This window comes from Tursiops truncatus, chromosome 5 (assembly GCF_011762595.2).
Source record: "Tursiops truncatus isolate mTurTru1 chromosome 5, mTurTru1.mat.Y, whole genome shotgun sequence".
NCBI lineage: Eukaryota > Metazoa > Chordata > Mammalia > Artiodactyla > Delphinidae > Tursiops > Tursiops truncatus.
In genome coordinates this window covers 1,198,441-1,218,043 of record NC_047038.1, presented here as the reverse complement: position 1 = coordinate 1,218,043, position 19,603 = coordinate 1,198,441, and the positions used below count along the sequence as shown (strand labels likewise).

At 67.3% G+C, this 19,603-nt stretch overlaps 2 protein-coding genes across 2 annotated transcripts; both read right to left on the bottom strand.

The window, feature by feature from the left end:
• Nucleotides 1-473: 473 nt before the first annotated feature.
• Nucleotides 474-9,456, bottom strand: NAT8L (N-acetyltransferase 8 like). The gene is made up of 3 exons (XM_019951306.3): nt 8,915-9,456; nt 7,418-7,582; nt 474-5,342 (listed from the first exon to the last, which is right to left on the bottom strand). The coding sequence occupies exons 1-3, from the start codon at nt 9,288-9,290 to the stop codon at nt 4,975-4,977; spliced, it is 909 nt and encodes a 302-aa protein (XP_019806865.1). The 5' UTR covers nt 9,291-9,456; the 3' UTR covers nt 474-4,974.
• A 6,274-nt stretch (nt 9,457-15,730) lies between these two features.
• NICOL1 (NELL2 interacting cell ontogeny regulator 1) lies at nt 15,731-19,168 on the bottom strand. The gene is made up of 4 exons (XM_033857439.2): nt 17,489-19,168; nt 17,047-17,205; nt 16,759-16,847; nt 15,731-15,844 (listed from the first exon to the last, which is right to left on the bottom strand). The coding sequence occupies exons 1-4, from the start codon at nt 17,559-17,561 to the stop codon at nt 15,779-15,781; spliced, it is 387 nt and encodes a 128-aa protein (XP_033713330.1). The 5' UTR covers nt 17,562-19,168; the 3' UTR covers nt 15,731-15,778.
• Between the last annotated feature and the right edge of the window lie 435 nt (nt 19,169-19,603).

Sequence of the window (19,603 nt, the reverse complement as noted above, 5' to 3'; positions counted from 1 at the left end):
AGAAGGGAACACGCCTGACACCCTCGGGGCTGGGGGGGTGGATGGACCCTGCGAGGACGTTCCCTCCCACCCAGAAGCCGGGCCAGGGCGGAGAGCGCAGCCAGGGGAAGGCCTGCTGTGGAGAGCTGTCCATGCTGGGTGGGCTGCAGGAGCCTTTGGACACGGCTGGGTGTATGTCCACCCTGAGCCCCAACGTCCCTGCCCCACCCCCGTGCCCTGCTCTCCAGCCTGACACCCCCATCCCATCACCCTCCCTCCCTTACAGACACTGGGGGTCCCACACCTCATGGCATCCCTCAGAGCCGACCTGCTCCAAGGAGGCGTCAGACAGACGGGCAGACCCCCAGGCCTGCAGGAGAGCCCGGCCGGGGCTGCTGACACAAAAACGGGGGCCTCTCAGCCCACAGGCCACCCAGGCACCTGCTCCAGCCTCCAGGAGGAGGGGCCCAGCATCTCCAGGAAAGCAGCCCTTCCTGGCCCAGCGTTGCGCAGACGACACCTCAAGAAAGCATGGAGCCCGGTTCCATCAACTCCGGTTTTATTGAAAAACAGCAGCATTGGGGGCTGGGCAGGCGGAGGGACACTGCTCCCGGCCCCTCCCGTCGCTCACACACGCACAGGAAGCCTGGGACCCTCTCCCCAGCCCTGCAGCCTGTCTCCTCTGGACGCAGTGCACGGCCCCTCCGGGCCCTCTCGGGGGCTGTTTGGTACATCCTGGGGTGTCAGGACAGACGCCTCAGTCCTGGGCTCACAAATGGTAAACACAGTAAGTGAAACCAGCCACCATGACACGTTCTGGGCTCTGCCTGCCCAAGGGCACCGCGTCCACGGCAGCCGTGGTCCAACAAATCTGATCTCGGCCAGTCTGGCTGAGTGTCACTGCCCTTGCCACCCTCCCCACACGGCCAGAGAGCTGGGCAAAAGCTCATCCTGGTCGCCTCCTTCACACAGGCCGTCCGGCACCCCTGGCCAGGGAGGAAGGAGCGCTAGCTTCAAGGTCCGCTGGGTCCGGAGAAGGAGCATGAACGAGGCCTCAGGCCGGCCGCACCGCGAGCACCTCCCGGCCGCCCCTTCCCAGCCAGAGCGGGCCCTCGGCCCCCAGGCTCCCTCCCTGCACACGCACACACACACACACGCAGAGGCACACACGTGTGCGCGTACCCACAGGCACACATGCACACACACAGGCACACCCCTTCTCCAAAACGGCTAATTATTGCTGCTAAAAAAACACATCCAACAACAGTTAGCTTGGGGCTCCCCTCCCTGACCCCGGGCAGCCCACTTGTCAGTGGACCTCACGCCATCACTGAGAGCCTGTCCTTGGCACCATGGAGCAAACACAGACCAGGATCTGCCCCACACCCAGCCCAGAACTCGAACCCAAAAGCCTCGGCCAGAGGGCCACCAGCACAGGTACACAGCCTGTGGCCAAAATGATTCACAGAAGCGGCTTCAAACAGACACAGGAGCAGCAGGAACACGGAGGACATGGCCAGGGAAAGGCAGCAGGCTCCCAAGGCCTGGGGCCACTGTCCAGCCATCCCCCAGACACTGACAGGAAGGCGGCCCCAGCGGTGTGCCCAGCACCCGAGGACGGGCAAAGACCCACACCCACAAGTGTCAACATGCCTCCCAGAGGCCAGAGCCAGGCCCTGTGGCCCAGAGAGCCTCCCAAGCACTTGCCCGATGCCAGAGGGGCCACCTGAGAAAGGACACACAGAGCAGGGTGGGGGCCGCCCCAGGACCGTGTGGCCTCCCAGCCCAAGCCTTCTGCCCCCCGTCCCTCCCCCGCTCCACCCAAGGGCAGCAGGGGCAGGCCAGGCCGGACACGATGGAGGTACCAGGTGGGAGACGCTGCCACGGCCCTTCCTGGGGCCGGGCCACCTGGCTGGCCTCAACACACGCACACCACCCACCCTGGCTGCCCACCGTCGGGGGCCAGCTGTCTGAAGAGCCCATACCTGGGCAGGGGGAGCTACCCCTGGGATGGCCCGCCAGCCACATGCCAGGACCCTGGTGGCACTGGGCCATCCAGAGGTGCTGGAGCCTTCAGCTGCCCAGGATCCCACTGCCTGGACGTGCCCATCGGGCCTGTGTTCCAGGCTCATCTAACGCAGACATCCTGAGCGCTCTGCCTCCCGCTTTCCGCTCCAGACACAGACAACAGAAGCCCTGGAAGCCCGACCCCTGAGCACGGGTGCCGGGCCCAGGGCTGGCTTTCCAGTCTGGGAAGGCCCAGGAGCCAGCAGGGAGGGGAGGGGGCCCAGGGCCGCCCAGTGCAGAGAAGCTGCTCAGACGCATCACTGGGCAGGACCCCAGGAGGACGCTTCACAGAGGTAGAAGAAGTAACATCAGAATTTCTACAAAGGTATAAAATTCACATCTCAGTGCATGTTTGTGGAGCAGTCAGCTCCCAGGCTGGGGGAGGACGGGAGACCTGCCCCCCGTGCTCCCCAGGAGCCCGGGAGCCGCACGCCGGCCGGGCAAGGGTCCTGACCTGGGCTCAGCAAGCACCCAGCCTGGGGCACATAGGTGCCTCTGCCCACCTCAGGGGCCAGGCAGCAGCTGGACAGCAGAGTTCTGGACACATGGCCACCCTGCCACACCCCTCCTGGCATCTCTCCTGGCAGCAGCAAGAGGGCATAAGGAAAGGTCAAGAGCCCAGCCAGCACGCACCAGCCTCCGGGCCACCGACTGGGGCGCGGGGAGGACGCAGCATCGACAGACACCAGCAGGACGGGAGGGGCCACACCACTGCCAGAAGCATCACCAGAGAGGCACTTCGGTCGATGCCAGCAGACGTGGGCAGCCCGGGGGCTCCGGCGGCCCCACCCACGGGCCCCGCCCCAGGGACGGGAGGCCCAAAGGCACAGGATCAGAGGAAGCTGGCAGCGTCCCAGTGCCACCGCCTGACACCTGACAAGACACGACCCACCACGCGGACGTCACGGGCCCCCGCCTGCCCTTCCCACCCGGCCAGGCCTCAGGTCAGCTGCAGCCCCAACTTGCCCCACGCCAACTAAGGCCACCCCAAGCCGACACCGAAGCAAACAGAAAGAGGAAAAAGGCACAACTGTTTGTTTTCCGTTTTGCTAAAACACTTTACGTCTGTCTGTATAATCCGGATTAACAAAATCTGAGAGCTGCAAGAAAATAGGTGCCGATTTCTGTACAGTCTACAAAATTCCCACCCCCGAGCGGGGACCGGGCGCCACCAGGGGGAATGTACAGGGGAGCACGGGGTCTGTACAGTGTTCTGCAAGTGTCTCAGTTGCTGACAGCACAAAAGGCCCCTCAGGAAACTAGGCTTGTTCCGTGCATCTGCTTACTTCCAAAGCGCCTCTTTAAGAATGCTCCCTCCACGGTCCCGCGCGTGGGACCCAGCTCAGTGGCCCAGGACGCCTGCCACTTCCCCTCCCCCAAATCCCCAAATAAGGGGGTCTTGGCGGGCATCTCTGCCCTCCTGCCACCAGGTGAGGTCCGGGCTTACAGCTGGATGTGCGGGCACTGCCAACCACCGCCTTCCTCTCCCCCTCTGGGCCACCCCCGCACCCAAAGGCCGCTGCCTGAGACCTCAAGAAGGAGAGGGTGGAGGCACAGGTCTCCCAGAGCCCACAGTGAACTCCTGCACTGGGAGGCTGCCAGGAACTTGCTCCCATCCTGCCCTCCGTCCTGCAACACGAGAGCTCGACAGGGGTAGCCCGGAGCCTCCTCACAAAGCAGGAATGCTCTTTGGGGGAAATTATGTGAAGTCAGGGTCTCCCTCCAGATTCCAAACTGAAACCCTCCACCCACCCGGCCACCCACCCCCACCCAACTGGGCCAGAAATAGTGCATTCTAGACCACACAGGTGTGTGTGTGTGTGTGTGTGTGTGTGTGTGTGTGTGTGTGTGAAGGTATAAACTACCGTTTTGTCCCAAGAATTAAAGTCATGCAGAGTGCTATTCTGTCTAAATAACTTATTAAAAAATAGGTCGGCTTCAGGCTGGGAGAAGCTGCGGGCTCGGTGGTGCAGGCAGCAGCCTGGGTCGGTAAGATTCACAGGACAGAGCCCGTCAGCCGCAAGGCAGGAGGTCCTCAGGGAGGTCTGGGGGAGGCCACCGGGATCAAGTTGGCACTGGGGGAGAGATGACCCCATGACTGCCTCCTACCCTGCTCTCCTGAAGGGCCCTGACCACGGCTGTACAACATGTTGCCATGGGAACCACACCTGGGCAATGCCACCCATCGGCAAAGCCCGGGCGGAGGAGGGGCAGGTACCAAAAGGAAAGACAGGTGATCCGATGTCAAAGCAAAGCTGAACTGGGTGAAGCAAGGGGCAAGGTGGACAGTCAGGCCTCCCAAGAGGCTGGGCTGGGGCTGGGGGCGCTCACCAGTCTGGGTCCAGTCCAGGCAGGGCAGGGGGCGGGAGGCTGTGGGCATGCGGCATGCTGCAGCCAGGCCACAGCCTCAGCATGCACAGAGCAAAGCGGGCCCGCAGCCAGCTCGGCGCCCCGTGGGGCAGTGGCCGGCCGGTGCAGCAGGCCACACCTGCTAGGGACTGACGGCTGAGCCACCGCCTGGCTGGCGGCCAGGGGTCTGCCGGGCGGGGGCCTCACTACAGAGGCTCTGTGCTTGGTGGGCAAGGCTGGGCCCGCCCCCACCCCGGGGGTGGGCTGGAAGGGGCCCCTCGCGCCAGGGCCGGGAAGCCGCGTGGGCTCGCGGTGGTCCACGCTGCCACTCTTCAGGATGCGGCCCCAGCAGACTGGGGAGGGCAAGGGGCGTGGCTGGGAACAACCCACCTCCCCAAGTGTCACGGATGAGCAACGGCCCCGCACCCCCCCAAGAACCAGCCAAAGAACCGTGTGGTGCCGAAAAAGGAAAAACCCAACACAAACGCCAAGGTGAGCGTCTGAAAGCGGCCCGGGCAGCGGGCAGGAGGGCACAGGCGGACGGAGCGGTGGGCGGGGCAGCGGGCAGGTGGGTGGCGGTCACTCCTCGCGCAGCTGCAGGCGGTAGCGGTGGTAGCGGACCTGGAAGAAGAGGCGCTCGGCCAGCGAGAGGGTCATGCCAGGCATCACGTAGCGGTCACTTGAGCCCATGTGCCTGAAGCCCAGCGACTCGTAGAGCTTGTGGGCGGCCACCTTGACGGCTGTCGTGCCTAGCACTACTGCAGAGTAGTTGTGCACCAGGGCGAACTCCAGCACCTTACGGCCCAGCGCCTTGGCGATGCCCTTGCCACGGAAGCGTGAGTCCACCGACATGCGTAGCAGCTCCACCGTGTTGTCCGCCGCGTGGGCCCGCGCTGCCACGATGCCCACCACGTTGCCATCCAACACGGCCACCCAGAAGCAGGAGCCTGCGGGGAATGGGGTGGTCAGGGCCACTGGCACTACTGCATGACACAGCCACCCCGGCAGAGGGAGCCAGGCCCAATCTGCCTGCTGCCCACAGCAGCCCTGGAGCCTCCCTGACCCTGGGCCTGAGGCTGGGCAGCCAGCCCTGTGCTCAGGCCAGCCGTCCCCACCCCCGGCCCAGACCAATCGCGGCCCCACGCAGGGCAGGAGGAGGAGGGGGAAGACCTCAGGGAGATGAGGGAGCAACAGGGACAGAGGAGTGAAGACCAGAGGGGAGGGGCCTGCAGGGCACAGGCCACGGGGAGAGCCATCTCCTCTGGGGGCCCAGGGCCCAGGGGCTACAGGAGGCAAGGCCAGGGGGCAGTGCCTGTTCCGAGGAGCCCAGCCTGCACACGCCCTACCCACGGCCACGCCAGCCTCCACTGCCACACCAGCCTCCACTGCCACGCCAGCCTCCACTGCCGTGTCCTCCCGCCAGCCACCCCCCAGGCCCCCGCCCCAGCCTCCCTCCTGCAGTGGCCAAACCCTCCCCCGCTAACGCTCCTTCCCCGGACCCCCGCCCGGAAGAACTCTTCACCGCCCTACGCCTGGGGGTCCCCCACTACCACATCTGCCAACGCGGCCCCCAGCAGCCCGTCAGCTCTGCCGGGCAGTCTCCTGTCTCCTTCACCGTCAGACTCCAAGACTGAGACCGGGCACGTGGCCCGAGCTCAGGAAGGAGCTGACCGCCCCCTCCACTGGCTGACCTGCCCACTGTCCGGGATTTCAGGCTCTCCCCACCTGCCCGGGCCCAGGTCAGAGGTCAGCACAGTCCTGGGAGCCTCGTGCCTCCCCAGGCCTTGGTTCCCCCGTTGTGGGAGCAGCTCCCACGAGTCCAGCACGGCCCCACCAGCCGCTGTCCAGCCTCTCTGCCCCTGCGGGATCTTCCTGCACACCCACCAGACATCTCAGGAGGGGCGAGCAGGGCCCAGCCCCCCATCTCACACCCAAGGACACTGCACTCCAATGAGGGCAGGGCCACGCTGGGCCCCAACCCCTCTTCTGCTCCTGCGGCCTGGGCTTTGGTGCCAGGTGGGTCTCACGCTTCTGTCCCCTCCCGTCCTGGGGGGAGCCAGGCTGAAGCCAGAGCTCCATGGAGGCTGATAAGATGCTTTGTTTGGGCTTGGGAAAGGGTCAAGGAGAGCCAAAGGTGCCCAAGGCCAGCCAGGCAGCCTGGGGGCGGGGAAAGGACCAGCCACCAGCGCGCAGGAGCTGGCCGGGCCAGAGCATGTCACCGCTGCTCCAGGACGCCTCGCCTCTCTTGTCCCCACTGCTCTTCCCTGGCACCCACCAGGATGCTGCTAGACCCTAACCAACCAGGCGCACTCTGTCCCTCTCCTCAGGGACCTTCCTGCACCTGGAAGGCCCTCATGCCCCAGCTCCAGGCATGGAGAAAAGCAGGACCCTGCCTCCCAGGACCCACCCTGCCTCAAGGCCAGCCTGGAGAGTAAAGAATGGCTGCAGACCAGGTCCCAGCCCCTCCCTCTACAGAAGGCCAGGGTCGGGGCGAGACCCTGGGCTTACTAAGTGGCCCAGAGACCAGAAGTGGGACCCCTGTTCTCCTAGGGTCCTCATTGCCCCAGCGTGCTCTCTGCCCTCTCCCCACCATATGGCCCTCTGCCACACAGGGCCCTAGCATTCCAGGCCGGCCCAGGATCCAACAAGGCAGCCGAATGGGACCGGAGAGAGGTGAGAAAGACCCCCTTCCCCCCATGAAGCACCAGGGCAGCACAAACAGCGGGGCCAGGACCCCATGGCCCAGGGCCAGCTCAGGCCACTCAGAGCCCTGCCCTCGGAAGCCCGGCCATACTCAGGGCAGAGGGCCCGGTCCTGCCAACCCCAGCGCCTGCCAGCCTGCGGCCAGAGCCCTTGGGCACCCAGAAGCCTCGGGTCACGGGGGTGCCCCAGCCCAGGCTGACCTATGCCCAGCCCCTGCCCCAGGCCCGCCCCGAGGTTGCTGCGCTGGGGGCAGCTCTGCCAGCAGGAAGGGCAGGAGGGGGGAGGGGGGAGGAGGAGTCCAGAGACCCCCGGGACTCACCAGGGGGCTTCATGTAATACTGCTCGATGTCGGCCATGTCTGTGTGTAGCGCGCAGTCCAGGTAGGCGAGGACCACCTTCCGGCTGTAGTAGTAACGCAGGCCCAGCAGCCCTGCCGGCACCAGGCACGTCAGCAGCAGCGAGCGGGTCAGGGCGAAACAGAGCGCTGCGGGGAGAGGTGGCGCCCGGTGAGTGGTCGGTGGCGCAGAGCCCGTGGGGACAGCCCCGCAGACCAGCGGCCCACCAGCCCCTGGTAAGTAAGCCAGTGAGGGACATGCGCAGAGAGAGACCATGCCAAATCCGCCAGGCCTGTTTTCTCCGGAAGAGCAAAGAACATCGCAGCTGCTCCTCCTACTTTTCCCTATTATCAAACTTCTCACCATAGGACACGTTACCTTTATAACCTGACATCATAGGATTTCTTAATACGCTGAGCACCGCAGTGGCCTCTGGGCAGGCTGCCCTCAATAGCTGGCGGGCACAGCCCAGGACAGGGCTACTGAGGGGTGGCCCCTGCCCATCGCCCCGGCCCGCTAGCTGGGGAAGGGGCTCTGTCCACAGCCTGGCCCACACGGGGCGGGGCGGGGGAGGGGGCCAAAGAGCTGCCTGGCCAGGCATCTGCAGGCCGTCCCACCCTTGGGAAGTGGGGGCCCCGCCTTCCAGCAGGAGGGCCCCAGCCAAGAGCCCTCCCTGGGCCAGCCTCTGGGTGCTGCGAGGACAGGGGCCAGGGGGAAACTGCTTCCAGCCTAGGCTACCAGGATGCAGACGCGCCTGCAGCGAAAGTGCCTCTGCTGCGTGACCTTGGGAAAGTCCCACCCCGCAGCCTCAAGCTCCTCACCTCTGAAATGGGGAGAACCACCCGCCCGCGGCCGAGCCTCAAGGGGCAAAGCCCCAAGGCCCCTGTCGGGGCCGCCCACCGTGAGGGCCCACTGCCCCCTCGCTCTGCATCCTCGGCGCACACCCTCCCCCGGAACCCCAGGGAGCCGGCTGTCTTCCCCTCATAAATTAGCGCTCAGAGCCGCCGAGGCAGCCTCCCCCGCCCCGCGAATTATATATAGTTACACGCGCCAGGCGCTGGGCCTCGGCAGCGGGCGCTACCTGCCGTCACCCCGCCCCCACCGGGATGACCAGGAAGGGGACGCAGGTGGAGACCCCAGTTCCCCGCCCGCAGCCCCTGTACCCGGCCCGCACTGGTTCCCACGCCCCAGCCCGGCGCGCCTTGGCCGCGAGCCCGGGCCGGCCCCAGCGCTGGGGGGCCACCTCGCCCCGGGCCTCCGCAGAACGCGCGGGTGCGTGTCCGCGCGCGTACGAGGCGGGGGGCGGGGGTCCGCTTCCGTCCCAGGACGAGGCCCGGGCCCGAGGCGGGGGCGAGCGGGCCGGAGGAAGTCCCGCGCGCGTCCCCAGAGGGCCGGGCGGGCGCAGACTGCGGCAGGCGGGGGTGCGCCCGGCCGGCCGCGGCCCCGACCCCGCCTTCCCCGCGGGGTCCCCGCGCACTGACCGGCCAGCAGGGCGTAGAGCAGCTGCGTGCGCGGGTGGTGCCGCAGGCCGCGGAAGGCCGTGTTGGGGATGCGCTCCATGATGCCGTCGTAGAAGATGCGGCGCGCCGCCTCCTGCTCCGCCGCACGGATCTCGCGGATGTACACGCCGCGCCCCTCCGGAGGCTCCGCGCCCCCCGCGCCGCCGAGGGGCTGGGGGCCCGGCGCGGGCGGGGGCGCGGCGGGGGCGGCGGCCGGCCCAGGAGCGGCGGGCAGCGGGGGCCACATGGCGCCGGCGGCGGCGAGCAGCGCGTCCTTCTTGGCCCCCGGCAGCGCCTCATGGTCCTCGGCGGCCACGATCTTCGTCTCGCAGACCATGTCGGGAGGCCCACAATGCATGCACCCGGCCGGGCGGCGCAGCGCAGGGACTCGGGCCGGGCTGCGAGCGGGCTCAGCCCGGGCCCAGGGCAAGGGCGCGGCGCCCTCGGACCCGCGGCGGCGGCGGCAGCGGCGGCGGCGGCGGCGGCGGCTGTTCAGGAGCGCGGGGCGGAGGCGGCGGGCGGCCGGGGCGCGCGCAGGGAGCTACGCCGCATTTTGGAGAAGTATTTATAATGCAGCGGCGCCGGTGCAGTCGCGGCGCCCGGGGTCCCGCAGGGTCCTAGCGTCCACTGCATTGGCTGCCGAGGGTCACCATGTGATCTCGAGGGTGGGAGCAGACGCCGCCTCCGCGCCCGCCCGATGGCACACTTGGGCGCTGCGCGGCGGCCGGGAGGGGGCGGCGCGGGCGGCCCGGGGCGCGACGGAGCGGCCGAGCCCCGCGAGGTGGCCGAGGACGAACGAGCGAGCGTGCGGCCGGGGTCCGGGCCCGGAACGGGCACTCCGCGGGCTCCGGGTTGGGCGCCTCCCGCCTGGCCCCTGCGTCCCCGCGCCGCCGCCGCTCAGCGCGGGCCTGTGAGCGCCCGGACCTGGGGCCGCGCCACCGGAGCCCGCAGCCCTCGTCCTCCTCCTCCTCGGCCGCCGGGCGCTGTCACGGAAGCATCTCCATCTCCATCTCCCGCCCCTTTGTCTGAACGCGGCGCCTGGCCGGGGTCCTGGGGAGGGGGCGCCCCGGCTTCCCGGGCCGGCGCCCCTGGGAACCTGCGCCCGGCGCCGCACGGGCTGCAGGCACGGGGACGCGGTCAGAGAGGGGTCTGATGCGCACGTCGCCCGCAGCCCAGCGCGTCCCAGCGCAGCGCAGTACGCCCCACTCGGATACCGGATCCCCACCGCCGGCGCGGGGATGCGGGACCCACAGGACCCATCCCGGCTCGGCCCCCGCCCTCCTCGGTCCGCGCATGCGCCCCACGATCTCGGTGCAGGTGCAGGGGGGGCTCTCGGCGCGTGCTCCGGGTCCCTGCGAGCCCCGCTGAAGCTGCGGGCCGGGGGCGAGGGGGAAGGTGAAAGCGGGAGGACAGGTAGTCCCAGGCCCGCCCCCTGCACTTTACGAACCCAGCCCCTTGCATCTCAGAATCCCCTTTCCTGCGTCGCCCCAGTTCTCCGCAGGTGACCCCACAGGGCAGCCTGGATGAGGCTGGCAGCAGCTGAGTTCATACCCGCGCAGGTGGAGATGAGGCTTAGGGGTCCAGGTCTGAGGACCCTCAGCCCCCGTTGGGGCCCAGCGAGGCAGCTGTGGTCACCTAGAGGACAGGAAAGGGACTACCCCTCGCGGCGTCGCGCTGAGAGACCCAGGCGGAGTGAGAAGAGGGAGGACCCCGGACCCAGGAGCTGATCTGGGCCACAAGCCGGACCCGAGCGCTAAGTCGTAGGGGGAGGGCCAGCCAAGCTGGGAAGTCACCCCCACGCTGTGCTTCGGAGATGCCAGGATTTGTCTGGGCCCGGATTGTGACCTTCCAAGGGGGATCACGGAAAAGCTCAGAGGCACTCATCCATCCATTCAGAAACCCTCCACGTGCTGCCTGGGCACGTGCTGCCTGGGGGCCGAGTGACACTGACTGGACACAGCGGGACTAGGCTCTGAGGCGTCCTGAGGATGGCCAGCCGGACGGCAGGAAGCACGTCCGAGCGGAGAGGACAGCATGCAAGGGGTCCAAGAAGGAAACACCCAGAAGGGGGTGGGGGAGGGGCGGTGATGGCAGCTGGTGGCCTGGAGGGTCAAGGGGCTTCCAAGAAGGCGAGGCTGGGCTCGAGTGCCAGACCAGGGATCAGAAGGACACTCGTCATGCTCCCTGATGCGGGCCAGGAGGGAAGAGAGCCAGGCCCACTGTCCAGGAGCTCTTGGGCAGCAACCTGACCCTAAATCCAGGTGTGAAGGGGTCCCTCAGAGCAGAGCGGCCCGGTCCCTACAGGGCCACAGCCTCTGCCGGCTATTACCCACCCCACCTAATCCCCAGCCCTGAGCGGGAGACTGCCCCTCCTCCACCCCCAACAGCCGCGCGGCCCGGGGTCCCACTCAGCCTGACCTTGTGGGGCGCCCTCCCGTCCAGGTGGCCTGACCTCACGCTTCAGCCCCCAGAAGCCCCCGAGAGCCCCCAAGGCCTTGAGGCAGTGGTCCAGCCCCTGGTCCAGAGGGTCCTGGAGAGCGCCAGCACCAGGTGGGGGGCAGGGGCCGGACTCAGCTTGGAAGGGCCAGGGCTGGGCCCCAGGGAGGGCCACGTGGGAGCTCTGGGAGGTCTTGGTCCTGGACTTTAAGGGGCTGCGAGTTGGGGGCGGCCTGAGTGGGAAGAGGCGCAGGCAACGGGGTGGCCCCAAGCCCCACCTCAGTTTGGGGCCCAGGGAGGTGGCTGCAGTCACCTAGAGGCCAGGAAGGGGACTGCCCCTCGCGGCATCGCGTGCTCAGGGACCCAGGCGGAGTGGGAGCGCCGGGAAGCACGCCCTGTCCTGCCGTCAGGAGCCCATTTTACAGAAAACCTGGGGGGCGAAGTCAGGGGTCTGGTCTGTCCTCCCAATGCCGGGGTGCCCCCCCCGCCCCGCCGAATTCCGCCCACTCCTCTCGCTTTGGCTGCCCCGACCACCCCGAGATTCCCTGGCCTGATACCACTGCCAGAGCCCTGCAGGTCCCTGACAGGGGTGGCAGGGGTCCTTGGCGCAGCAGCGAGACCACCGCCCCCAGATCCCAGGGGCCAGAGTGGAGAGGGCGCCCTGGGCCTCCACTGCTCCTGCGGGGAGGTGGCGCCCAGCACTGGCCGGTTCATTTAGCAAAACAGCCCTCCACCCCAGATGAAGAAAGGGACCCGCGGGCAGAAAGGTCGAGGGGGGGCTGGGAGGAGGGACTGGGAAGGACGGCAGAGGCGGTGGGAGTGCAGGAGGGAGTGGATCAGAGGGCCAGAGGGTGGGAAGGAAAAGGAACCAGGGCCAGGTCAGAGGCAGCCAACAGGAGCTCCTCCAAGAGAACACGAAGGGGAGGAAACGAGAAAATAAAGGTTATTATCAACACTATCTCCCCAACCGAAGGACAAAAACTCCTGCTTAGAACCTGTGCGGCACCTTGAGTGGCCCTGCAGTTCTGAGAGCCTCCTGAGGGCAGGAAGGTAGCGAGGCTCCCGAGACCCACCTGCTGCGGGCAGCTGCCGCCGCTGGACCCAAGCCGCTCGCTCACCTCCTCACCAGGAGCCCAAGGCCCACCCCCCATCCTTCCCTTCAACACACGTTGGGTGAGCGCCTACCTCTATGGGGCCCTGAGAAGAACGAAGCTCAGTTCTCCTGGCACTTCACAAGCCGGGGGGTGGGGTGGGGCAGGAAATACACCAGGAACAGAGATCAACACTCCAGCATCCCTTTGGGACAAAGAAAAATGAGTTGGGATAAGCGGCTAAAGAGTGAGGTGGGTGGTGGAGGCCAAGGGGGGAACCCCAAGGAGAGGGGACAGCATGTACAAAGGCCCTGGGGTGGCAGGGGCTATGAGCTGAACGTGCCAGCAGAAGATACCGTACTTTCAGACAGGCCAGCTCAGGAAAGGTTACTTACCACACTGTTTTCTAGGAAGCTACCTGAAGGGATGCCACAGGGGGAAGATGGCATGGAATCTAGGAAACAGTGGCTCCAAACCAGAAGAGTGCAAGGTGGGCAGTGGGCAGCGGGAATGCCCAGCTGGCTGGGGGCAGGAGGGCACGGGCCAGGGAGGGGACGTAACGGGAACGACTTGACTGACAGAGAACGTCAGAAGCAGACGAGGGGAACAATAAGGCAGACACAATCTCTAGGGAAAACAAATTCCGTCCCAAGGATAATGCGTTCCCAGCATGGAAGATGCTCTTGACCCAGTCAGCCAGAAGGCAGTATGGCAGCTCCGGGACAGAGCCTGAACGCCGTGGGCCCTGACCACATGCACGGCTAAGCTTTGCCAGTCATCTGTGCTGACTCTCCCGTCTACTTCTCTAGTGACAACGCCCTTCAGGCCTCCCCCGCCCCCGACCAACCCTGCTCTTGGCAAGGCTGGCGAGGACCAGGGCTGCCCGACCCAGGGGTCCAGCCTCGGGCCTTGCTTGACGTCGGGAGCGTGAGACACGCTGACTTCTTTCCTAAGCCCTGGCCAGTCTCGGTTCTCTTCCTGTCTCATGAGAGCCCATCTCCTCGGGGGTCTCCCATCCCCCTGCCCGCTCAGCACATCGCTCCTCTGTCCACACTCACCGCAGGGCTCTCGGCCAGCACTTGGGGCCCAGCCTTCTCTCTCTCCAGCCCCCTTCCCAGGTGTGTCTGTCCGGTAGCCTCCTGGACCTCTCTGGTAACTCCATCCCTCTTCCCCTCACCCCCTCATCCTTTTCTCTCAAAAAAACACACCCGCGGTTCCCACTGGCTCTACTTTCAGATACACCTGGAGCCCAGCTCCTCCTCTCACTGCTGTTCCCGCTGCCACGCCCAGCCCCGGGCCCTCTTCAGCTCTGATGGCTTCATCACATCCCCACGGGCCCTGATTCTGCCCCTGACCAGAGTCCATCTTCAACCAGCAGCCAGAAACATCCCGTTCCAACAGACGTGGGCTTGCCCAGACCCCGCAGGGCTCCGGGGAGCCTCCGTCCCTCACGCTGCCCCCTGCCCTCCTGCCTGACTCTGCTGGGCAGACCCTACACAGCAGCGTCCCCGGCCCTTCTGCCTGTGGTTCCACACCCGTCCGCCTGGGCTGTGCCCCTCCTCCCTCCCAGAGGGCAGCTCCCCTAAGACGCTTTCTATGGCTACCCTCGGCTGCCCCCATCATTTATGGTAACAGGAACCCCAGTCCGGGCAAGGGTTCATGGCTGCCCACAAAATACACGATGCCCAGTTAAACTTCAGTTTTGGATAAACCAATAATTTTTAATTTAAGTACGTCCCATATTGCATGGGACATGCGTATGCTAAAAAGTACTTATACTAGAAGTACTTGTACTTTTCATACTGAGAAGTGCTCGCTGGTCCTCTGTGTCTGTGAATCTGGCCGCAGGCCAGCAACACAGGCTGCATCCCGCCCGCCGGGCAGCCAGGAGTGGCCACATGACAGAGGCCAGCCAATGGGACATGAGCACCGTCTGGCAGCGCCCTGATGGGAAGGCACCTGCCTCTGCCACCCTCCGCTCCTTCCTGGGGCCCCAGGACAGGTGGATCCTGAGCCCTGCCCCTGCACCCCGCTCACAGCCAGGCCCGAGGGCCGGCCTAGGCCTGCCACGGCTTCAGCAGCCCCCACCGCGGGCGTTCTCTGGCCGGATGTAAAGCTCACAGGCTTCCTCGCCACCCGACACCTAGAGCTCGGCCTCCCACCACGGCCAAGGTAGGAATCTGGTTTGTTCACTGTGATCCTGACACCTGGATCGGCCCCTGCACGCCGGGCGGTTCCCGCAGAAGAGAACCGAGGACAGAAGAGGTCAAGGTCAAGGGTTGGGAAGCCCGTTGGGCAGGGAAGGGCCTGGGGCAGAGGGTCTGAACAGATGCCTGCATGTAGATCACAAAGACAGGCCAGGCCAGGCCGGGCTGGGGACTGGTGCCGTCGTCCAGGCAGTGGACCAGGAGTGTCCGGCTCCACCAACCCGAGACGGCAGAAGCGGGCGGGGCACGTGGCACCGAGGCGGCCACAACCAGGGAACTAAAGCCCTTGAGAGGCCAAGTGTCCCATAGTGGTCACTTCCAATCGCAGCCCTGCCGCGTTCCTGGATGTTTCTTACAGTGTGCATGCGTTACTTTGAAAAACAAGTATTAATTTTTACTTTAAAAACCGTTCCCAGAATGAACGGAGGGAGGGAGGGAGGCCTCCCACCCGGTGCTGTGAGCACACGTGTGTGGATGCGTGTCTGAGCCAGGAGCTCCTGGTGCCCACGGGCCGGGCGGGGGTGCGCAGGAGGGACCCAGCAGGCAGGGTAGAAGCTGGGGGGAGGGCCCAGCCCTCTCTTCCCAGAGGAGCCCTCCCCCGCCACCCAATCACCCCTCTCCCGACACCCTCAGGCTCCTTGGTCACAGTGGCCTTGCCGTGTGGGATCCACTGGCTGGACCTCCAGGGAGACCCTGACCACAGGCGTCCTCACTGCGGTACAGAAGAGCCTTGGGAGGGTTGGCGCCGGGGCAGCTGCTCCAGGGACCAGGCCGCCTCTACACTGCCCCCCTCCCCCCGCCTCAAAATAAGTACAGGCAGGCAGGAAAGAGGTCCTTGGAAGGCGGACTCGCCGTGGCCACCGTGCCCGTGGGTGCAGGTTCACAAGTGTGGCCGGACATGCATACCCTCAACTGTGGCACTGGTGTGGGACAGGTGTCCCGAGGGCCTCAGCCCTCACGGAAGAGCTGCAGAAACCTAGGCCCAGAGAGAGTCCCAACTGGGGACTCCAGGAGGCGGCGATGGTGGGCTCTGGTGGCCAGAGCAGGGAGACAGGACACAGGCATGCCGGGCCAGGTGTTTATTGGTGAGGAAGTAGTCTGGCTGAGGGTCCTCAGCGGCCGGCCGGCCAGCAGGCGCACAGGGCCCGGCGCTCGGCCTGCAGCAGGAGGGTCTCTGTCTGAAGAGCAACACGGGGCCGTCAGGGCACCGCCCGCTGCCCCCCCCCCCAGCAGCTCCCGAGGGCCTCCCAGCTCCCGGCTTCCCCCCAAAACCCACTGGCAGTCCTGTCTCCACCCGTTCCCAAGACTCTCCGAGCCTGGACTGGACTCTGGGAGGACAGCCCCAGTTCTGCAGACTTTGACGGCAGGGGACCCTCTGCTGCCCTCCAGACGCCCCCCTCCCGGCCCGGAGCCTCTGCGGTCCTGGGCCAGTCCTGCCTCCTCAGCCCCACACCAGGACGACTTTTCCCAGCTTCCGCTCGGCTCTCAGGGGCCCCTCTCACCCCTCCCCCGACCCCCAGGGTGGGCTGGGGCTGCTCCTCTCAGGAACCCAGCTCCAGACTCAATGAAACTCAGGCCCCTTGGCCCCCAGGGGGCGCCACAGGTCTCAGGCCGGGCCCTTGGGAATTGGCCAGAAAAGGGGAGTGGGGGGGGGTCTCCCCTGCTTTCTACTTCTAGGAATGCTCTCCCTTTCTCAGGAGGAGTACATATATCTGTCACAAATGGAAACTCCGTCAGCTGACGGGGCTGACCCCTGGCCCCTGTGCACGCACCCGTCCCTCCCCAGGTGAGGCCGGGGGCAAGGAACCCCCCAGACAGCTGAGCCCAAGCTAACGTTCCGTGCCCAGCAAGCCCTACGCACCCCCTTCCGACCACCTCTTCCCCCGCCTCAGTTTCTCCCCTCCCACTGGGCCTCAGCACTCCCCCGGGGCAGGCTGCACTGGGATTGGGTGACCCCCGGGGAGAGTGCCAGCGAGGCCGTGGGGAGCAGGGGAACGGGGCTGCCCCGCCCTCCCACACTGGCACCAGAAACTGAGTGTGGCGGTTGAGGGGGCGTCCCTCCTCCCCACCCTCCTCTCCTCGGGAGGCTCACCCGTGCGTCCAGGCTGCAGGCCGTCTTCCGCAGGTCCTGCAGGGCGCGCTGCATGAACTCGAAAGCGTGGCAGTCCACGCACGGGCGGCCTGCGGGGGACGCGGGTCAGGACGCGGGGCGCGCTCCCAGCCCGGACCCACCGGAGCAGCGGCCTCCATGCGCCCCCCACCTCCCACCCGAGGGGGCGCGGGGCCCACCCTAGGAACAAAGGCGAGCCACGCCCCTCCCGCACGCCCGGGTGCGGTCGGGGCCAAGGGGGAGCCCTCCGCACACGCGCGCGGCACCTACTCTGCGCGGGGACGGCGCTCCCGGCGGCGGGTTCCGCGCGGGCCTGGGCGCCCAGCAGCGCGACGCTCAGCAGCACCAGCAGCAGCAGCGGCGGCGGCGACCGAGGGGGCCTGCACGGCGGCGAGGGGGCCATGGCCGAGCGGAGGGAGCCCGGGCGCCCTGCAGCGGCCGAGGGTCAGCAGCGCCCGCAACTCCGGCCAGCGAACACCCACCCCGGAACCCGGCCTCGCGAGCCCCTACCCCACCCCGACCTCCGCGGACCAACGAACCCACCTCCAGGGCCCGCCCCCCGGGACGAGCGAACCCCCCCCACCCGGCCCACCGGGTCTCGCAGCTCCCCACCCCGGCCCCTCCACCCCCGCCACGCCCCCCGGGCCCAGCGAACCCTTCCCTCTCCCTCCCCACCCCACCCCGGCCCAGCGAACCCCCACCCCGCCTTTACCGCAGTTGGGGACGCCGCGACAGCAGCGCCGGCCACTCGGGAAGACTTGCGGCGTCCGGCGTGCACCGCGCATGCGCTCCGACCCCGCCCGGGTCCCCTATCAGACGTCGTCGTCATGGAAACCCCGGGACTGCGCGAACAGCGGGCTTAAAGGGACCGAGGTGGCTCCTGGGCTCCGTGTGCCCAGCCCCGGGCGGGATCTGCGCCCAGAGCGCCGTCAGGCCCACAGGCCACGGAGTGGGGAGGGCTCCTTGGAGGAGGCTGCGCCTGGATAACTCCTCCAGAGCCACTGCCGGCCGGAATTAAGCCAAGGAAGCGGGAAATCTGCCGCGGGAGCTCGGCGGTCCCGGGGCTTGGGGTGTCCCTGGGCCAATCCTGAGGGAGGGGCTCGAGGCACGCCAGGGACTAGGGGCCAGTGAATGCAAAGGCGCGGCCTCTGCTCCCGGGCCAGGGGGGTCCAGTCGGGTCGGATTGCTCGGGGGAGATCGGGGCCAGGAGCGACCCAGGCCCGTGGGCCGGTGGGGATCCGCTCTCTCCGCTCCTGACTCGGGCCCAGGCTTGCCCCTGCGCTTCAGGGGAGAGGGACAGGTGAGAAGTCCATCGGCCTGCCGGGTCCCCCCTCCGCCACTCCGCGCCCTGACACCTATTTGCCACACACCCCCACCCCCGCTGCATGACCTCGGAGGGGTCACTTGGCCCCTCTATGCCCTTTGCTCCCTCGTGACCACACAAGGTTGTTGGAAGTAAAGAGCCGAGTGTGGCCCCCGCGGGCGCCCCGATGCGCGCGGGTTTCAGGTCCCCGCCAGGCCCACGCATGCGGGGGAGACCCGGTCCCTCTGAGAGGGAAGGTCTCCACTTGGCGTCTACTTGGTCTCTACGAGGCGCAGCACTGATGCAGAGGCCGCGACCTCCGGAGAGTGCGCCCAGGCCCGCGTCCCCGCCTGAGTGCCGGAGCCCGTGCTGTGCGGGGCAGCGCCCGGCCCCCTTCCTGGTGGGCAGCGCCGGGCCAGATGCCCTCTGCCCCACCCCCGGGCCTTGGGTCAGCTGTCGCCCCGGCACGGGATGGGATGACCAAGGCCCCGACCGGACGAGGGTTTGCTGACCTAGGGGAGGGGGCAGTGCTCGTGAGCGCCACTCTCTCCTCCCCGTCGGGCTCAGGGTCAGGCTCGCGCTGCAGCCCGGGCCTGGGCGTGGGGCCTCCGGAAACGCGGGCCGGCCCGGCGCAGGGGCTGGGGGGCCAGCGGGCGGCATTCCCGGACGTGCGCATTTCCGCGCCCTTCATCCGGAGCCCAGTGCCCGGGTCGCAAGATCGCAGCCACCAAGTGGGGCGGGACGCGGCGGCCGGCCTGAGCAGCAGACCCGAGGGGCCACTGGGTTGGGACGTGTGGCCGGAAGGCGCCACACGGCACGGGCTTTTTCTACCTGTCGTCCCGTCCCGCTGCCTCCGGATCGCGGCCGGCTCCTGCCCCGCTGTCCCTGCGCGCGCATGGGCAAGGCTCGGGGAGACCTCGGCGGCGGTGCGGTGGGAGGCACAGCTGCGGACGCGTGGATCCATCAGAGTGTCCCTTCTCCCGCTTCCCCAGCGCGGCCCAGCCTGACCATCCCTGCCCCGCACACCCTCGAGCCCCTGGCCGCATCCTCCCCGCAACTGTGCTTCTCTACCGAGGGGACCGCGCCACCGGTCCGCCGGGCGGAACCGCAGGGCTGCCCGGGTCCTGAGTGCCCGGCCACACACTTCTTCTCCGCCCTCCGCCCCGCCCCCCATCCCTCACCCTAGCCTGCGTCCTCCTCCCTCTCCCCTCCCCAAGGGTACGGATTTTCCTTCCCCACTGGCTCTTCAGCGAGCAGGCTGTGATTTCTTTCACATTCCAATAAGACAAACTTCGTGAGCCCCTGCCCCCCCATCACCTCTCCTGGCTGTGCGGTTTCTCCCCTTCTCTCTTGAGCCCACACCTGTCCAGCCAGCACTGCCCTGACCCACCTAAAGCATCCAAGGGCCAGTCCTCAGGCCTCCCCACTGGCCATCAGTGGCCCCGTGGCCCCCCCCTCCTTGCTCCATCTTCGCCCCCCACCTCTTCATGTCCCCTCCTCAGGGCCATGTCCTTTGTGACCTTG

Bases quoted from the DNA above. Each gene is read 5' to 3' on its own strand.
- NICOL1 (XM_033857439.2), bottom strand. From the start codon at position 17,561: ATGCGCGGTGCACGCCGGACGCCGCAAGTCTTCCCGAGTGGCCGGCGC. The intron at 17,206-17,488 runs GTAAAGGCGGGG...CGGCCGCTGCAG, and splicing joins TCGCGGCGTCCCCAACTGCG to GGCGCCCGGGCTCCCTCCGC. The intron at 15,845-16,758 runs GTGAGCCTCCCG...GTTGCTCTTCAG, and splicing joins CCTGCAGCCTGGACGCACGG to ACAGAGACCCTCCTGCTGCA.
- NAT8L (XM_019951306.3), bottom strand. From the start codon at position 9,290: ATGCATTGTGGGCCTCCCGACATGGTCTGCGAGACGAAGATCGTGGCC. The intron at 7,583-8,914 runs GTCAGTGCGCGG...CTCTCCCCGCAG, and splicing joins GCTCTACGCCCTGCTGGCCG to CGCTCTGTTTCGCCCTGACC. The intron at 5,343-7,417 runs GTGAGTCCCGGG...CATTCCCCGCAG, and splicing joins GTATTACATGAAGCCCCCTG to GCTCCTGCTTCTGGGTGGCC.